The 18,918-nt window shown below is 40.1% G+C and overlaps 1 protein-coding gene across 9 annotated transcripts in view; it reads right to left on the reverse strand.

Moving 5' to 3' along the window:
- Nucleotides 1-18,918, reverse strand: part of znf618 (zinc finger protein 618) — an 85,358-nt gene that overhangs the window by 14,498 nt on the left and 51,942 nt on the right. For 7 of the 9 annotated variants that reach the window (XM_061799081.1, XM_061799078.1, XM_061799084.1 and 4 more), the window contains 8 exons: nt 18,115-18,204; nt 17,699-17,779; nt 16,530-16,619; nt 12,805-12,894; nt 5,402-5,479; nt 5,135-5,179; nt 4,212-4,325; nt 3,455-3,616 (listed from right to left, as the gene is read on the reverse strand). In XM_061799081.1, coding sequence (XP_061655065.1) covers nt 3,455-3,616; nt 4,212-4,325; nt 5,135-5,179; nt 5,402-5,479; nt 12,805-12,894; nt 16,530-16,619; nt 17,699-17,779; nt 18,115-18,204 — 750 coding nt within the window. The remainder of the gene's footprint in view (nt 1-3,454; nt 3,617-4,211; nt 4,326-5,134; nt 5,180-5,401; nt 5,480-12,804; nt 12,895-16,529; nt 16,620-17,698; nt 17,780-18,114; nt 18,205-18,918) is intronic. The other 2 variants (XM_061799080.1, XM_061799082.1) reach the window with 2 other exon arrangements.

Raw genomic sequence — 18,918 nt, forward strand, 5'->3', positions numbered from 1 at the left:
TGCCCTTAGGTGTGAATGTGTGCGCGAATGGTTGTTTCTGTATATGTGCTCTGCGATTGGCTGGCGACCAGTTCAGGGTGTACCCCGCATCTCGCCCGAAGATTGCTGGAATAGGCTTCAGCACGCCCGCAACCCTAGTGAGGATAAGCGGAACGGAAGATGATGAAAACAAGACAAACAATTTAAATAACAAAATTATGACTGAAACTAAATCACATTTCAGTCAAAAGACTGATTAAAACAATCAAAATTTGCTGTCAAAACAAATACTGCCTAGCTGTTATACAAGTATAAAAATAAGTCGAATTGCAAAGGCTATGTTGATTCAGTCTATCAGTTTGCTATCTAAAGATGACCAATATGAACTCAGCTATGGGAAGTTGAGCCACATCTGGCAACTCTCTTGGACGTAGGCATGTCACGATAATTACTATATTGACTTATCGGTCAACATAAAATGGACATGAGAGGTTTTCCAGACTCGATAAATTGTCATTGTTGTGGTGAGCCGGCGTGCGGATCACACGGTGAGCTGGCAGAGTTGGGCGGCTGTGTCATTAGCTGCTAGTGGGCTCACACAACGCCGGTGGACCGGTACACTCTTGCCCGTGTTGGCTCAGTCCATTATTCCACAGCCTTGCTCCATGTGCAGCGCGTAGATTCACACAACAGAGACACTTTAGAGAAAGTTAACTGTTTGTTGTGCTCGCTAGCCTGGCCGCAATCTAACGAGCTAGTTTGCGAGCTAACGAGCTAGCAAGTTAAGGACCTAAACAGCTTCCTCCACCGCAGTGATGTATAAAACATTAGCGATTTGCTCTGAGTTGGTGTGTTAGTCCTCAATTAACACACACGGAAAATTTAACTGTCTATTATGTTTGCTAGCGCACGAGCTAATGAGCTAGCAAGCTAAGGAGCTAACAGCTCACTCCACCACAGCGAAGTAGTTTAAAACGTCAGCGCCTCTCCGAATTGTTGTGTGTGTTAGTTCCCAATTAACACAACCACAGGAACATTAACTGTTTATTAAACATAAACTGAGTGGCACACATTCAGCCAGTAGCTGATGACAGCAAATGTATGTCAACGTATATTGGACTGAAAGGTGAAGGGCTCGTCTTCAGCGGACCAACCACACAGTAGTCGGTTAAGATGACGATTTTTTTTTGTCATTCCGATTGAAGATCTCTGGTCAACCGTTTACTTGTGAGATGATCTATTCCGATTGTGTGTATACATGATGTGCACTAAATTTAATCAGAACTACCGTGTGACTTGTGGACTTTGTCGTGAACATGTCATTTATCAAGACAGAGGTCCGTCTATTCAGCACAGTAGTTGTAATTGTTTATTTAAAAAAACGCTTGATAAAAAAAACTTGCGCGTAAACGATGACACTGCTCGCTTACGTTGAGACGAAGCACATGCAGACAAGCACTTTTCCATGCTTTTTTGTATTTTTCTTTGCACTCCTCAGTGGGGAGTTTCCACCAGGAGCACTTATTAAAAGTGCATATATGTGAAATGCCATTATGAAGCAAAACAATGTTTTAAACAGACATAACCTCTAAAATGGTTCAGTTATTAAGATTTGTTAAAATATGTCAAATTGTTTGAGACTTCACTGTTGTGTCAAGATCCCAAACAGAAAAGGGGAAACTCAAAACTTTATTTTTCTGAAGTTAAGCACTTTATTTAAACACGTATAACATTCTATTTTACTTGACTTGATCTTATACTGATACAGCCCTACTTTTATTTAGTAAATGAGAACATTACACAGTTATGCTCATGTATGATTACCCAGGCAGAATTTGTACGATATATACAATTCTTTAAAGAAAACATGAAGGATCAGGCAAAATATTTGATTTGATTTTTAATGGGATGCAAATTGAACTAAAGCATTTCAGAAATACACAATCATAAACATAACCATAAAGAAAATGAGATGGTTCTTGTTCAGTCAAATTCTGCCAGTGTATGTAATCTTATGAGCACAACTGTATATACTGTATCAGCAGTCATACATATTTTTCTTTTAGCTCTGTGTTACTTGACAATAATAAGTGCAAAAAGGTTTTTGAATTTGATATATTGATTACAAGCATACAACGACTAGGCTGGCTACTTACATATACAGTATATCACAAATATACACGAGATGATCTTCCGGACCTTTGCTTCAAGAAATTTTCTCCATCTGGACCTTTTAAAATTTTTGTTAAAAACCCCAGTGCTAGACTTTTCATTTTGGTTTCATAAGGCCAAACCGTGGGTTGTGTGCTACACTACAAGGAGTTTTGTCGTTCCTGATCTGGGAAATCAACCACGCTAGCAAATCAGGCCAATAAAGGGGCTACAATCTTGTTGTCTGATCCAGGCACAAGGTGCACACAGGAGTGTGTGTTGTTTACTTTAAACTAATGCACTCAAATAAACAAATGCTAATGCATGTAATGTTAAAACATGTACAAACAAATATCTCAGTATACGTCTGTGCTCTGTTAAGTGTAGTTGATTTCAACTGAAGCTATTATAAACCGTCAAAACAATACAGCGGGAAAAAGAAAAATGTGTGCTGGATTTCACATGGCATGACGAGTTTGTTATCTCATATTTTTTCACATCGTAATATATATATTGCAGGGTTACAAAAAAAAACCCCAAAAAAACGCAATGTCATTTTTTTCCCCCCAATATCGTGCCACCCTATTCAAAAGAATGAATATTGGTTCACAAACTGGGCGGCTGAGACTGAGCACTTGGCTGATTATTGTTCTCTGACTAATATCACTTGATCAAGCCTTTTCTAACATTCCATACGACAAAATAAGTAAATGATGTATTATTATTGCTGAAATCGGATCAGACTGATATTGATATCAGCCAAAACTCAAGGCTGCAATATCGGTATCGGATTGGAAGTGAAAAAGTTGGATCAGAACATCCCTACAACATCCTATAATGATTTTGGTACAGTAGACAGTATATTTTTTGTCAAGCCCTTCACTATGGCATCCAATCGTAACAAAGGTGAGAACAAGAAGCGCGCTAACCTTGTGGCTCATGAACGCGACCCTTACTCCAACAACTTTCTCCCACTAGCTGCCCCCACTCCCCCTCCCACACACACCCAACCCCCTGTGACGTGTCACGTCAAACCATTATCAATAAAATGCTCCCTTTTTGATAAAAGTGACAGTATAGCAGCTAGCCAGTCAATGGTCAGGCAGCTAGCTGCAAGTGACAGCAGATAATGTTCTCGATTAATGTTCGTGATAGACTCCTGTGCTTAGTTGCTACAGTCCTGCGTGATGCCAAGCATGATGACAGTACAACATGTTTTTGCGTGACTTTTAAGGCAAATTCATTATGAAAATGTTGGTCAGTTTTAAGAAATTTAGAGGTACCACCTTTACTGTATGCATGTAATAATTTCGTGAAAACATACGGATGATATTGTGGTTCCTCTGGGCGAGACTTTGAGGTTGTATCTGTAGTTTGACTGAGGGGTGGGGGGCCTGAGCAGGAGACACTCTCCACAGCGGCTCCTGAGGACCCGATGCTGAGGAGGCTTTTGGAGAGTCCCCTTTGGTATGGTTCTCGTTGTCAGCTGAGGGAATACAGAGGACAAACATCAGCTATGATATCTTAGTCTTGAAAGTAAAGAAAAAGGTGGAAGCGTATGATTGTGGAGGGACAAAAAAAAAAAGAATAAAGCCAAAGATACAGGCACGGCCGAAGCTAAACCAAGTAAGTGGGAGAATGTGAACGTTTTGAATATGGTCCGGATATAAAAGAAAATGTCACATGAATAATTCCATCAACCAGATCTCACATGCAGATCTGAAAAATGTCAAATTAATTTGATGGATGAACCTAATGTCAAAAAAACCAGGGGAATATTAAAAATAAAATGGAAGATAATCATAAACCAAAAATTATTGTAAAGCCTAGATATGACTGCTTAAAACACTTTTTATCAAGTAGAAACACTATAATTAAGCCATTCCACAGCTACCTGAATATACTACTGAAATAAAATCTGAACCAGATGTCCCAGAACCAGATCTTCAACAACCACATGGGAGAACTTGATGCCTAAAACATGTTTGTTTGTATAGACTTCCACATGAACTGCAGCAGTTTTAAATTCAGTTTGCGCTTCACTGCTGAGCTTCAACATGCATTTGTGGGAGTGGACTCACCAGCGTGGGACTGCATGTGCTCCAGCAGGTTGTTGTAGAACTGGAACTGGATGCCACAGGCACCACAAGTGTAGGGTTCTAAAAAATCACAAGGCCCAGAAGAGAGTTGACTCTCTCATCGGTGACAAAAATGCAAATGTTAATGCATCTGTCCATTCAGCTGCCTCCATTATGGCTCTATGCCACATGTAGGCCGAGAATATTGCTAACGTCTAAATAATTGCTTTTCTCTTTTTTTCCCCTGCATCCAAAAGCATTTATATTGAAGATGCAGCTGGCAAGATTTTAAACACATTGGAGAGAAGGTGTAGTTATTGCATGCTGGAGCCAGTTACGATGTAACTTCAGTGCACCTCTATCCTAACTCAGAACCTGCATATTGGTATAATAGCATACCAAATATAAGAAAAATAATAACAACATACGATAAACAGATCAGGAGTTTAAGATTTTTAGATCGGTACGCCGTACAAAAGTTGAGGCAAATGCTCAGAGCATTTCCCAAAAACAGTGAGAGTAATAGGTGCGGTAGTAATGAAATCTCTTGGTGTCAGAAATCACTGTGGTACGTTGAAAAATGATTACTTGAAATTCCACAAACGCTTTGCAACAAGTTTATGACGCGGAGTTAGATTATTTGTGGCCTGGATTTTATTGAATGGAGATATACTGTTTATTTTATATTTTATTTTCTCGAAGGGGAGGCTCATTGTGACACACATCGAAAAGCCTGGATGTACGCCTCCTACAAATCAACAATAAACCTAATATTCATCCCCTTGAGCATTCTTTCACCAGTGATGATGAATGCAGCAAATGTGTAGAGTGGATGCACAATGGCTTGCAGAGAACTAAAAGTGACATGAAATGGAGAGCTGCGTGCGCATAGTGTACATTTGTATGGGGGTGGGGCTGGCACTTACTCTGAGGTGTAGGGAAGGAAGTGGCCACAAGAGGGCTCGGAGTGCCTGTGAAGTGGAGGATGAAGGAAGTCGATATGATTACTGTGGTATATTTCATTTCAGCATTTTGATTAACTGATAGTACAAAATTGTGTCCAAGTGTCACATGCGTTTATAACAAACAATGGGCCATCGATTAAGAGCAGTACTAGTGCAAGCACACACTTTCTATCACTATTATTCAGGGGAAAAACACTAAATTTGCAAAAATTAGACAAAATGACTCACCACTTGAATTCTGTGAACTGTTTGTGTCAATCAGACTAGACTGTAATGCATTCTCCAGTTTCCGTCTAAACTGACTGCCTGTGTAAAAACAAAAACAGCAGACACTCAGTATATTGTGGATGTTTCAAAGAATGGATGAACGCCACCATGAAAAATCAATATGTAACGAGAGCATAATCATCAAGACGTTGTGAATTCAATCGGGCCGAGCATCTCATCAAAAGGTTCCAAATGTTTATATCACATTTAAATATTAGCTGAAATTACAGCTCTTCAGTTGATTTTTTTTTTTTTACCCACTTAAAAAAAAGTGCATCCTTTAAATAACTTCATGGCAAAGTACTCATCTGCAAATTTTCAACGGGAGACAGGTCTGGACTGCAGGCAGGCCAGTGTAGTACTTGCACACTTTTACTACGAAGCCACTCTGTTGCAACACGTGCAGGATGTGGCTTGGCATTGTCTTGCTGAAATAAGCAGGGACGTCCCTGAAAAAGATGTTACTTGGAGGGCAGCATAGGTTGCTCCAAAACCCGTAGCTTTCAGCATTAATGATGCCTTCAGAGATGTGCAAGTTACCAATGCCATGGACACTAACTCACTCCCATACTGTCACAGAATTTTCAATTTTGTGCTGATTGCAATCCAGATGGTCCTTTTCCTCTTTGGCCCAGAGGACACGACTCCATGACTTCTAAAAACAATTTGAAGTGTGGACTCGTCAGACCACAGCACACTTTTCCACTTTGTGTCAGTACATCTCAGGTAAGCTCGGCCCAGAGAAGCTGGCAGCGTTTTTGATATAGGCCTTTTGCTTTGCATCATAGTTTTAACTTGCATTTGTAGATGTAGCGACGAACTGTGTTTACTGAAAATGGCTTTCTGAAGTGTTCCTTAGCCCATCCGGCAATAGTCTTTACACAATGATGCCGGTTTCTAAAGCCGTGCCTCCTGAGGGATCAACGGTCATGGGCATTCAATGTTTGATTTTGGCCTTGCCGCTTACATGCAGAGCTGTCACCAGGCCTCTTTATCTTTTGATGTTAAGGACCATAGATGATGAAAACCCAAAATGACATGCAATTCTACATTCAGAAATGTTCTTACACTGTGGGACTAGCTGCTCACGCAGTTGTTCAAAAAGTAGTGAACCTCGCCCCATCCTTGCTTGTGAACAACTGAGCCTTTTGGGGATGCTCCTTAGGCTTGCTCCAATCATGACACTCAACTGTTTCCAATTAATTTAATCCTACCTCACAGACAAAACGTCTATGGTAAGCTTAATGCAGAAATAATGCAGTGTTCCACAGAGATACATTTTAGACCCTGTACTGTTTCATTTGTATAGACTACCTCATCATACCTCGTCATCAGGAAGAAGGGTCTGGCATTAATAGTAGCCCAATGGTCGGGGGCCAGTATGCCACCACCTACCTTACAGACCCCGTGCCCGGGCCAGTACAAATGTGAATTTTTGTTTTTGGACCGAAAGACTTATCAGTGAAACAACCCAGATGTTGTGATGACGTAAGCAAAAACTGCGACCGGGGACGCGCTTGACTGGAAAAAAGCCATGAATATCAGGGTTAGCCTCATGTCGCTAGCTTCGGCTCGTGCGAGCCCCACATAAATTAAACGATTAATATTAGCGGCAGCGGGACCACGGATTGGCAACAAGGAACAAGGGCAGCGATGCGAAGTGAATCTTCATCACCAGACTATGTCCAATAGTTTTCCAAGTTTACATGAGTGATTACACGAGACCAGCAATATCAGTCTTTTAAAGTCGATTCCAGTGATATGTGTATCTTTCCTGTGACAAATATTAAGTTATGACTATTTAAAACTGGTGAAACGGCACCAATTTTAGCTGTGGCGTTTTTTTGTTGATTTGTAGTTTCAAACTGTCATAACTTTCTTAATCTCTATGCGATTTGAGTATCATATAATTTTAGTGGTCAAGTGACCAATGCAGTACTATGGGGGGCAGAAGCCTGTACAAACTATAGGCCGGTCCCAAGCTCCGAATAAATGCAAATATATTGTGTGTCCAGTAGCCCAGGTGGAAAGGCAGTAAGGCTAGAAGTTTAGGGGCAGGGTTAAAATTATTTTACCATGGTGTAGATGGGAAGAGAAATGGAGTAGGGGTTATTTTTCAGAAGAGTTACCGTAATTTACATTTACGCATTATACATAGGTATAGGAGAATATGAAAAAGACTTCCACGTTTTATAAATATATGCCGCCATCTAGAGGTTATGAAAAAGCTTTACACTTTCATTCCAATATGCCACCGTCCCCTTAAGGTTATGACAAAGTTGTACACTTTCATTCTAGTATGCCACCTAGAGGTTGTGAAAAAAGTGTGCCTAAACTTTCATTCCAATACGACAGGGTGCTTAAGACTGCATATATGTACAATTGTGCTCATAAGTTTACATACCCAGGCAGAATTTGTGAAATATATATATATATATTTTTTTAAATACGACTGATGACTGAACAACAACCATCATTAATTTCTTTATGGTTATGTTTTGTTTAATGATAATACTTTTCTGAAATGCTTGTTTAATTTGAACCCCAATGAGGAAAATGAGAGAGAAGGAAGAGTAGAAGAGGCAAGTGTGGACCAGGAAAGAGCAATGATTAGTAAGAGGGAAGTTAGAAAGGCACTATAGAGTATGAAAAATGGAAAGGCAGTTGGTCCTGATGACATTCCTGTGGAGGTATGGAGGCATCCAGGAGAGGTGGCAGTGGAGTTTTTGACCAGCTTGTTCAACAAAATTCTATTGGTTGAGAAGATGCCTGAGGAATGGAGGAAAAGTGTGTTGATTCCCATTTTTAAGAACAAGGGCGATGTGCAGAGCTGTGAGGACTATAGAGGAATAAAGTTGATGAGCCATACAATGAAGTAGTGCAGGCTAGACTCAGGACAGAAGATAATATTTGCGAGCAACAGTATGGTTTCATACAGAGAAAGAGTACCACAGATGCATTATTTGCCTTGAGGGTGTTGGTGCAGAAGTACTGACAAGGTCAGAAAGAGCTACATTGTGTAGATCTATAGAAAGCCTACGACAGAGTAACTACAGAGGAACTGCATGCAGAAGTCTGGAGTGGCAGAGAAGTATGTTAGAATAGTACAGGACATGTATGGGGGCAGCAGAACAGCGGTGAGGTGTGTTGTAGGTGTGACAGAGGAGTTTAAGGTGGAGGTGGGACTGGATCAGGGATCAGCCCTGAGTCCCTTTCTGTTTGCAGTGGTGATGGATAGGCTGAGAGATGAAGTTAGACTGGAATCCCTGAGGACCATAATGTTCACAGATGACATTGTGATCTGCGGTGAAAGCAGGGAGCAGGTGAAAGAACAGTTAGAAAGGTGGAGGCATGCACTGGAAATGAGAGGAATGAAGATTAGCCAAAGTAAGACAGTATATGTGTGTGGATGAGAGAGATAGAAGGGGAGGAGGGAGGCTACAGGGAGAAGAGATAGCGAGGGTGGAGAACTTTAAATACTTGGGGTCAACAGTCCAAGGCAATGTTGAGTGTGGTAAGGAAGTAAAGAAACGTGTCCAAGCAGGTTGGAACAGGTGGAGGAAGGTGTCAGGTGTTTTGTGACAGAAGAGTCTCTGGCAGGTTGAAGGGAAAAGTTTTATAAGACAGTGGTGAGGCCAGCCATGATGAACAAATTAGAGACAGTGGCACTGAAGAGACAACAGGAAGCAGACCTAGAGGTGGCAGAAATGAAAATGTTGAGGTTCTCTTTCGGAGTGACCAGGTTAGATAGGATTAGAAATGAGCTCATCAGAGGACGGCCAAGGTTAGATATTTTAGAGACGAAGTTAGAGAGAGCAGACTTAGATGGTTTGGGCACGTCCAGAGGACAAATAGTGAGTATATTGGTAGAAGGATGGTGAGGATGGAGCTGCCAGGCGAGAGAACGAGAGGAAGACCAAAGAGAAGTAGTGAGGGAAGACATGAGGGCAGTTGGTGTTTGAGAGGAGAATGCAGGAGATAGGCTTACATGACAAATTAAGCCTTCATTATATGAGCAGAACTACAATATCCCTTTCCACGTTTGGAAATATTTCATCCACACCCCCCTCTCCCTGTCGACAATTACGGTTCGTCTGTCAACTATGATGGTTTTGGGTCCAAAATGTTTTGTCAGTACCGCATGCTTGTCTAGACAGGCGAAAAATTCACCCGCTTTGCTTTTTCAAAAGCAGTCGACTTTGCGACTAACTTTGGCTTTTGGCAACTCAGACAACTGCTTTGCCGAATGGGAACAATGCATAGCAACACAGCATCTTGGGAATGCAGATAAATAACGCATTAAAAAGGAAGACAATGAATACATTTCTTCACTATCACCAGCGTGGTCGACAATGAGTCTCCTGGAAGTGGCGTCACTGCCGAGGATTGCTAAAGATTGATTTTTTTTGTAACTTCGTTGCCAAGGTGATTGCTATGGGCCAAACTCTAAAAATACTGGGTAAATTGCAAATACGGTTTGAAACTGTTTTCTTTATTACATTCTGCATCAGATTTATACTGCTAAATTTTCAAATGTTGCTTCACATTTACACTTGAATGTCATACCGAGGAAGCATGGAGTGAACTTCCACAGTCGCACTGATGCTACACAGCTGTATATATCCATGTCTCCTGATGACACCAGTCCAACAGATACTCTTTTTTTTTTTAAATCAAATCCTGGACGGCAGTCCACTTTCTTCAGCTTAAACAAGACAAAACTGGTTTTAGTCATCTGTCCTGAGGCCCAGTGAGAGAAATGTTTCACTTACAAGTCCCATATTATACCAAACTAATGTTTTCTAGTATTTGGGATGTTATATTGGCTCTTTGTTGGCTCAGTAAACGTAAAATATGAATTAAAATGGTCCACGCATTCCTGAGTTCGAGACGTTTTTTTGCCAAGAGGCCTGAAATTCTTGAACTTATCTACGTCTCTCGCGAAGATCTCTGTCTACCTCTCTGCTCCAGAGCCAGTGCTGTCAACATAAAACACGTGTGCTCTCAAAAGTGGGTCTTCTACATGGATGCAAACAATCAGTAGAAAGGGGATGGTCTTAGCCAAATATGGACAAAGCAGATACAAAACTGGGTCTAACAGAATTAGCTGACAAAGGTACCTTTTCTGGACAAAACCAAGGTGTTTTTTGGAATAAAATTGACACTTCTATACTAAGTCCCTGTTAAAGAGTCACTATGGAGATCTAAATAGCCAAAATATGGGAGCTTTAAGTACAACCACCGTTTTTAAATCCTTCCTCACAGGTGAAAACCCTGGACATATTTATACTCTGAGCTCACTTTTATTCTACACATGGGGGGGTTTCAGGTTTCTATCACTTAAAGAGCATAGCCAGGCCGCCCCATTCTCTCTCGTGCCAACACAGAGACACTAATGCATACCTTTATCATCAATCCAATTGATCACTGTTATGCCCTCCTTTCTGGTCTTCCCAAAAACAGTATTTCCGGCTCAGTTATTACAGAATTCAGCTGTACGTGTCCTGATGAAGACCAGAAGGAAGGAGCACATTAAACAAATTTTTAAATCACTGTTGGCTACCTGTGGGTTTCAATATCAATTTTAAGGTCCTTTTACTGGTTTTTAAATGTCTTAATTGTCTTGGGCCTTATTTCTTTCAGAGTTGCTTTTATCTTATGAACTGTCATAGGGCCAGAGGTCCTTGGAGTATGGGCTTTTAGTCATTCCTAAAGTGAGGACTCACACTCAAGTGTGAAATAGTTTTATGCCCCCTTTACGTGGAACAGCCTGCTGGAGCACCTTAGGGCTGCAGAGAATGTTCATGTCAAACACATTCACTGCCATTGACGGCTTTAGATGTCAAATATCCATGTTAACTGAGAGCGCTGGCAGTGATTAAGTGATTTGGTGATACAGTATACTTGATACATAGGTTTGGCTGGAACCGCATTTTCACGGAGAGTAACCAACTTTGATCAACAAAATAACAGGCCAATTAATACGTGTTTGGTGATATAAATATAAAATATTTACAAAGGACAAAGGACGCCGTGTCGGAACCGGAAACATTAGCAATAGTCCGTCACTGCACATGTCACTTCAGAAACTGGGCAGGTTAAAAAGAATATTATTATTAATAAATATTTGTCGGCACGGTGGGGAGCACAACTGACTCACAGTTCTGGGGACTGTGGTTCGAATCCCGGCCCCGCCTGTGTGGAGTTTGCATGTTCTCCCCGTGCCTGGATGGGTTTTCTCCGGCCACTCCGGTTTCCTCCCACATCCCAAAAACATGCGTGGTAGGTTGATTGAAGACTCTAAATTGCCCGTAGGAGTGAATGTGAGTGCGAATGGTTGTTTGTTTCTATGTGCCCTGCGATTGGCTGGCGACCGGTTCAGGGTGTACCCCGCCTCCCACCCGAAGATAGCTGGGATAGGCTCCAGCAGCCTGCAACCCTTGTGACGATAAGCGGTAAAGAAAATGGATGGATAAATATTTGTAATATAAGATAACCTTTAATAGTCCCACAATGGAGACATTTGCATCGTTTCAGTAGCAATTGTGGATATAGGAACTATAAATATGTAATATAAATAGCATGCGAGAGAAGAAATGTACAAGTACAATGCACAAAATGCAAACCAAAGCTATTGTGCATACATAAATGATCCAACTCAATCTATCACCAATGTTTGTTTGCAAAACAGAGTGCTGAGTTTTAATTTTGATGTTTGAGATCTGATTAATCTGATTTGACAGACTTGCTTTTTTTGTTACCATGGTTGAAAACAGAATTGGCAAAGGCGAATTAATCCATAGAGATAGATATTTTGGATGATGGCACTTGTAAATCTCATATACTGGTACTGTAATTTAGGCTGCAACTGTGTCCGCTATTACATGGTTGAGATAATAAAAACAAAATGACAAATATTGAAGCCATAATTTATTAAGGATTATGATTATGACTGTTCACGGTAATGTTCTTGACAGAATTTTTAAAATATGGAAATTCAGACAAATTTGGACAAATTGAATTTTTATAGTTTGGTAGGTCTGCATACGCATAGGTGACCATGTCATTATTTTGAACTCGTGTGAATGTCTGTGCGCATGCATGCACGAGTGGTGGGAGACTATTTTAACCATGTGAAGCTCTTTGAGTTGCATGTTTAATGAAAAACACTTTATAAATAATAAAGTTTAATTGATTCACCGTTCTCAACAATAACATGACAATTTTTCATGCCAACAAGTTCAGCTAATTACACTGATGATGAATATTAAGTATATGATCTACCTATATTGTACTTGCCTTCGTCTTCTCTACATGTATACAGAAAAATGCAAAAGAGAAAAAAAACAAAGTCATATGCTTACTCTTCATCTTATCAGTTTGGCTGTGGCCAAATTTGCTCATGTCCAAGCTCCCACACTCCTGCACCCGAGACGCCTTCAAATCAAAGGAGCCTAATAGAAAAACAAGCACAATACATTTTTATGGGAATGAAATAGTTATGTTCTTTGAGGAATAAACATGATGATCTTGACCTATACATAGTTTCTGCCAATGCCAAAAAGTGATTATTTTGTACCATAAAGAATGCATATGAAGTTAAACTATATCGTGTGCATGTCATCATATTTTACAAAAGATATGAAGGAAGATTATTACCCAAGAAAATAAATATAATATAAACATTGTCCAGTCCCTCCAGGAATTTGCGATGTCACGACTGCAAAAATTCACGCGGATTCAACCAATTCCCCTGAATTATGCTAAAGCTTGTAATATCATCCAATCACTGCAACGTTTTGACAAATTGGACGAATCATATGAGCTCTCTGTGTGTTCCACCGATCATAGCAGTCCACGAACACACTATGCCGCTGAATTCACTTCTTTGTTTTTGGAGTGAAGATACTGTATAGACATCTGCGACTCAAACGCCTCTCATCTCCAGATGAACACCATGCAAAACAGTTTCCTGATATCCTACACGAGAGTGACGGTCAACTGTTTGATGTGGTTGAGCACAAATGAAAATGTCATGACAAACACTTCTCTGCCAATAGAAATGGATGAAACAAGATCTTAGAGCAGACAAATCACTTTGATGGAAGCTTTTGAGGCTAATATCTGTTGCAAGCACTGAAAGACTGAAGGAGAGTTGAATTAAACAAGGATGGTTTCTAATAACATTATTTGTAGTTTAATCACTGAGTGATAGAGGTATGTTCACCTGCTCTCTAAAAAAACTAATTAAAATTCACTAAAACACATATTACAAGGAATAAAATACCTGTACAGTAAAGTACAAAAGCTTAGTTGTGCTGAGTACTGACATTTCCGACTGTCTGTGAATGCATCACTTCTACGTGCGTGCTGGTGAGCGAGAGTGTTGACGGTCTACATCTCACAGTAACCGTGTTTCGTTACCTTATCAATAAACGTGAGATAAATAGATTGTCTTGTCGTGTATCATTGGAAGACGCTACAATACTTAATGTCAAGCCCTATGATGCCGCCCAAACAATATGTTTTATACATTTCCACTTATTTCTGAAAATATTATACAGGTTTTGGAAAAAAATGAAGGTGTGCCAATCACGACTGTAGCTAGTCATTTGGGGGCCCAAGGCAAACAGTTGTCATGACCTCAATCCCGCCCCCTTTATGTAATTTAGACCACTTTGTCGTCCTTTTGAAATCAATGATCTGACAGCTTATGTTAGCCTACTAATATTTACCACTAATGATTTACAATATAAATGTTTATCTTCAATTAAAAAGTTTGAATTTGAGAAAATTCTATATAAAGTCCTTAAGACTCTTCTTGAGGATTATCAAATAAGTGAATCAATTTAACACCATCCATACATCCATTTTCTGAGCCGCTTCTCCTCACTAGGGTCGCGGGAGTGCTGGAGCCTAACCCAGCTGTCATCGGGCAGGAGGCGGGGTACACACTGAACTGGTTGCCAGCCAATCGCAGTCAATTTAACACTTTTACTGTAATTGATAAAAGCATTTATCAACATTTAATATAGTTTACTATTTCAACCGCTTTTATACACATTTTGGTGATGAAAAGCGTCACTCATGTCACTCTCCACTTTATCTCTATATTCGGGAGACTGACAGCAGTGCTACTGGCAAGAGCATCATTTTACAGTATTACATTTTTACAAGGTATGATGTAAATCAAATCAACAAGTTAATATTCTACTGTGATGGAGGGTTTTTATTTTTATAATTCAATAGTAAAATAAAGATTTCTTCATATCAATTCATCATAAGATTTAGGCATGGCCTACAGGAAAGAGTTGAGGATTTGTTGGCTGTATCCACTGTTGTGTTGGTCATAGTGTAGAATAATTTATTTCTTGTTTAGTGAATAATACTGAAGATAAACTTCCTCCCAGAAAACCGCATGCTTAATCGCAATATTTGTTTAAAAGAAAGAAACAAACAAAACAAAAAACTTTGCAATTAAATGTATTTTTCCAAATGGTTCAGCCCTACCCCTGATTGATGACTAGTTGTTTTAATTGTGCCTACATCATTAAAGTTTATCGGCTTCCCAGTGACGAGGATTAGCTAAGTGTGGCACACGTGAAGTTGTGGCTAACTACACACAAGTGTGGCTAGGAGATTTTTATATTGTTTAGCCACATTGACTAAGAGGTTTCATGACTCAGTGCCAACACTGATATCCAGCCATCCATTTTCTTTACCGCTTATCCTCACAAGGGTTGCGGGCTGCTGGAGACTATCCCAGCTATCTTCGGGCGGGAGGCAGGGTACACCCTGAACCGGTCGCCAGCCAATCACAAGGCACATAGAAACAAACAACATTTGCACTCACATTCACACCTATTGGCAATTTAGAGTTTTCAATCAACCAAGCATACATGTTTTTGGGATGTGGGAGGAAACCGGAGTGCCCGGAGAAAACCCACCCAGGCACGGGGAGTACATGCAAACTTGAACCCCAGTCCCCAGAACTGTGAGGCAGATGTGCAAACCAGTCGTTCACCGTGCCGGCCAACCGTGATATTAACAACAAAGGGTACTCACCAATAAAGTTGAAGCCAATTTTGAATATACTGCACAGCCAGGAAGAGCATTACAGCAGTCACCCTGACATTATTTTAATCCTTCTTTATGTGCTGGACTCAAATTTTTCCTTCTTTCAACAGGTCGAAAAGTTGCATCTTCATTGCTAGTGAGCTGCTACTGCTACCATCTTCCTCTGCCGCTAAATGCCAGCTACCTTGGAAGCCACAGAACGTTTGGGCAGCATCGTGGGCTTGAAATAAAGTATTGCAACGTCTTCCAATGATGCATACCAAGACGTTATTTCATCATCTATTTCACATGTATTCATAAAGTCATGAAATACCGTTCCTGTGAGACGTACTCAGCACTCAGCACAACTAAGCTTGTGTACTGTACTTTTATTCCTTGTGATATGTGATTTCATGTATTTTCATTTTGTTTTATTGTTTTACGCTAGAAAATGATTTACCACAATTAAAAAATGTTAAGATATCCAGAGATACGGCGAATTATCAGCAATATCAATATGAAATCCACTGAATCCGCAATAGATGAACTGCGATATAATGAGGGATTACTGGACAGTGAATTTATGTATTGATGTTCTAACCTGTGTCAATAACTGTTCCGCCCTCTGCTCCCTTTTTTTGTAATGCTGCTGCCAAATCAGGCATTTTAGGTGGCAGCAATCACAAAAAAATTAGCAAACATCTGGAGGGAGTGATTGTCTGGTAAAGGGTGTTTTTTTTGGGGGGTGGGGGTTGGGGGGGCTTCCAAGTCACAATCTTGTTGAACTTAGATATGCAGGTTACTCATTGCAGAATACATTTTGTTCATCATATGTTAGGCCTCACAATATACTGCGACACACTGGCTCAGTGTGTTTAATTATTGACTACACATTGTTGGTGCAGCTTAACTTTATAAGCCAATCAAGGGCATTAAAAGACAAATGTTCAGGTTATTTGATACTTCATTTTACAAAAGAGTAAAAAACGGTTCCACATAGTTGCAATGAAAACAAAACAAAAAAAGGGCTCACTCATGGGTGTGTGAAGGGCAACGTGCTCCTGGTATGGGTTGAAATATTTGTATTGCTTCCCGCAGAACTCGCAAACAAAGCTGCCCGTTTCTGCAGAAGAGGAGAAATGTACGCACAGGAAAATGTCTTAAATCAAGATATAAAGGGTCAAGGAAAAACATTTACAGTATCACGTAATCAAAATTGTGTTAATATAATGTGAGTCTCCAGCGCATACCCATTCTATGAATTTGAGAGGAAACAACTTGATTCTGACTTGGTATATGAAAAATAACTGGTCTGTTCCAGAATGTTACCCCAAATTAAATGTTAATATTATTGTTATTTTAGTTAATACAGTTAAACACTGCACATTGGGTTTCCCGGAGACCATTAAGTAATACTTAAAGCCATGATTGTAGTCTTCATAACAAGAACATTTGAACCGATAACCTCCAATGTGGGGTCAATTCTGTCATTTAGCATTGTTCTCTATTGATGTGTCACCATGACTTTCATTATAAAAATACCAGGGAAACCAAACTTGTGCGCTCAGATCCTTATAGTATAAGAATACTACATTTCTTCAAATAGTGGCCTTGTCTGTTCAGTGCCAGCAATTTAATAGAGGTAAGGCATTCATTCGAACACAGACCTTTCTGTACAAAGGAATTACAACATTCAATTACTATTAATCATTAGATTATGAGGCATATTGTGATAATCCATCCATCCATTTTCTGAGCCGCTTCTCCTCACTAGGGTCGCGGGCGTGCTGGAGCCTATCCCAGCTATCATCGGGCAGGAGGCGGGGTACACCCTGAACTGGTAGCCAGCCAATCGCAGGGCACATACAAACAAACAACCATTCGCACTCACATTCACACCTACGGGCAATTGAGAGTCGTCAATGAACCTACCATGCATGTTTTTGGGATGTGGGAAAACCGGAGTACCCGGAGAAAACCCACGCAGGCACGGGGAGAACATGCAAACTCCACACAGGCGGGGCCGGGGATTGAACCCCGGTCCTCAGAACTGTGAGGCAGGCACTCTAACCAGTCGTCCACCGTGCCTCTCATATTGTGATAATGTATCAGTAAATTGGACATAGGGCCATCACTCTTTTCATTTGGTAAAGATGTATGGTGGGTATAACTGTGAAATTAAAGGACATTAAATGGTCTTACTTGGTCCAATTTTATGATAGGATTCTATCGGTTCCTCTTCTTTTAGGCCGTCAATGGGTATCATGACCTGCTCATATGGATCTAAAAGGGAAGTGGCAGAGGATGGATGTTAATCGTTGACCCTAAATAATTAATTGTCACCATAAAATGCAACTTCGTTTATCAGGGTTGATCTAAACAACCCAAATCGTTAAAAACTGCAAATACAACCATGTGTAACAAATAGAATATAGACGGACATCAACATACATTTTGACACAGTGTGTTTAGTTTAAGTCCACTCAAGCGATTGTTAGTCTGGCTACAAATAAACTTTTCCCATTAATAGTTTCCTTCAGGATTGTTGTTTATCTCTATCTTATTTTTAATTTTAGTTTATTCAAATGTTTTCAGCCCACTGCAATTTGCCCTGTTACCATCCACTGCGTGCAGGTCACGGTGTTCCTGGAAGCAGCTGTAATATTTATACTTCTTGCCGCAGATGTCACAGGAGTAACGGAAGCCACCTACAGATGAGCAGATACAAGAGAAATTGTTGGTTTCAAGAATTTGTTTATTCAAGGCCACAGACAAAAACTTCCCTGCCTTGGCAGGCATTATTTAGTGGAAGAATAACTCCAAACTGGTATTAAATAGTGTTTGGACTCAATCAAGTGTTTTAGTTTCTTTCAATCATTCATTCAATTCATTCTCTTCCACTTATTAGAGGCTGGTCACGGGGGGCAGTAGCTTTAGCAATTTAAATACATTTTGGTCTGAATCAATGAAACTTGTGAACTTACATTTTGTGAAAAACAAACTTTAAATCAAGTCTTTATTAAATGGATTAGTGTTTTTTTTTTTTTTTTTTGCTGACAAAGTGCAATGACAAGGCTACCACGGGCTAAATTCAACATTTTTCAGAAGGACATTTGGAAACTCAAGCACTTTCAAGTACATTCCAGAACAGAGGAAACCCTGAACATTTAAAACGGTGAATAAAATAGCTTTGGCCAGAAGTAAACTGAAACACTTTACAATACAGTGGAATTGTCTTCAAGAACCTTATATCCTCATATCCGAAGCAAACTACTGTGTTGCAATATTGGCTATAACAGCTTGCTACATATTTGAGTTGATCTCCTCTCTTTTACTCAGTTACTGAGACAAACTAGCATGTTGACATTTTCAGCGCTCAAGGCTGCCCTTTTTCTTTGTTACGTTCAAGAGAGAATAGCCTC

This window comes from Phyllopteryx taeniolatus, chromosome 15 (assembly GCF_024500385.1).
Source record: "Phyllopteryx taeniolatus isolate TA_2022b chromosome 15, UOR_Ptae_1.2, whole genome shotgun sequence".
In the NCBI taxonomy this organism is placed as follows: domain Eukaryota; kingdom Metazoa; phylum Chordata; class Actinopteri; order Syngnathiformes; family Syngnathidae; genus Phyllopteryx; species Phyllopteryx taeniolatus.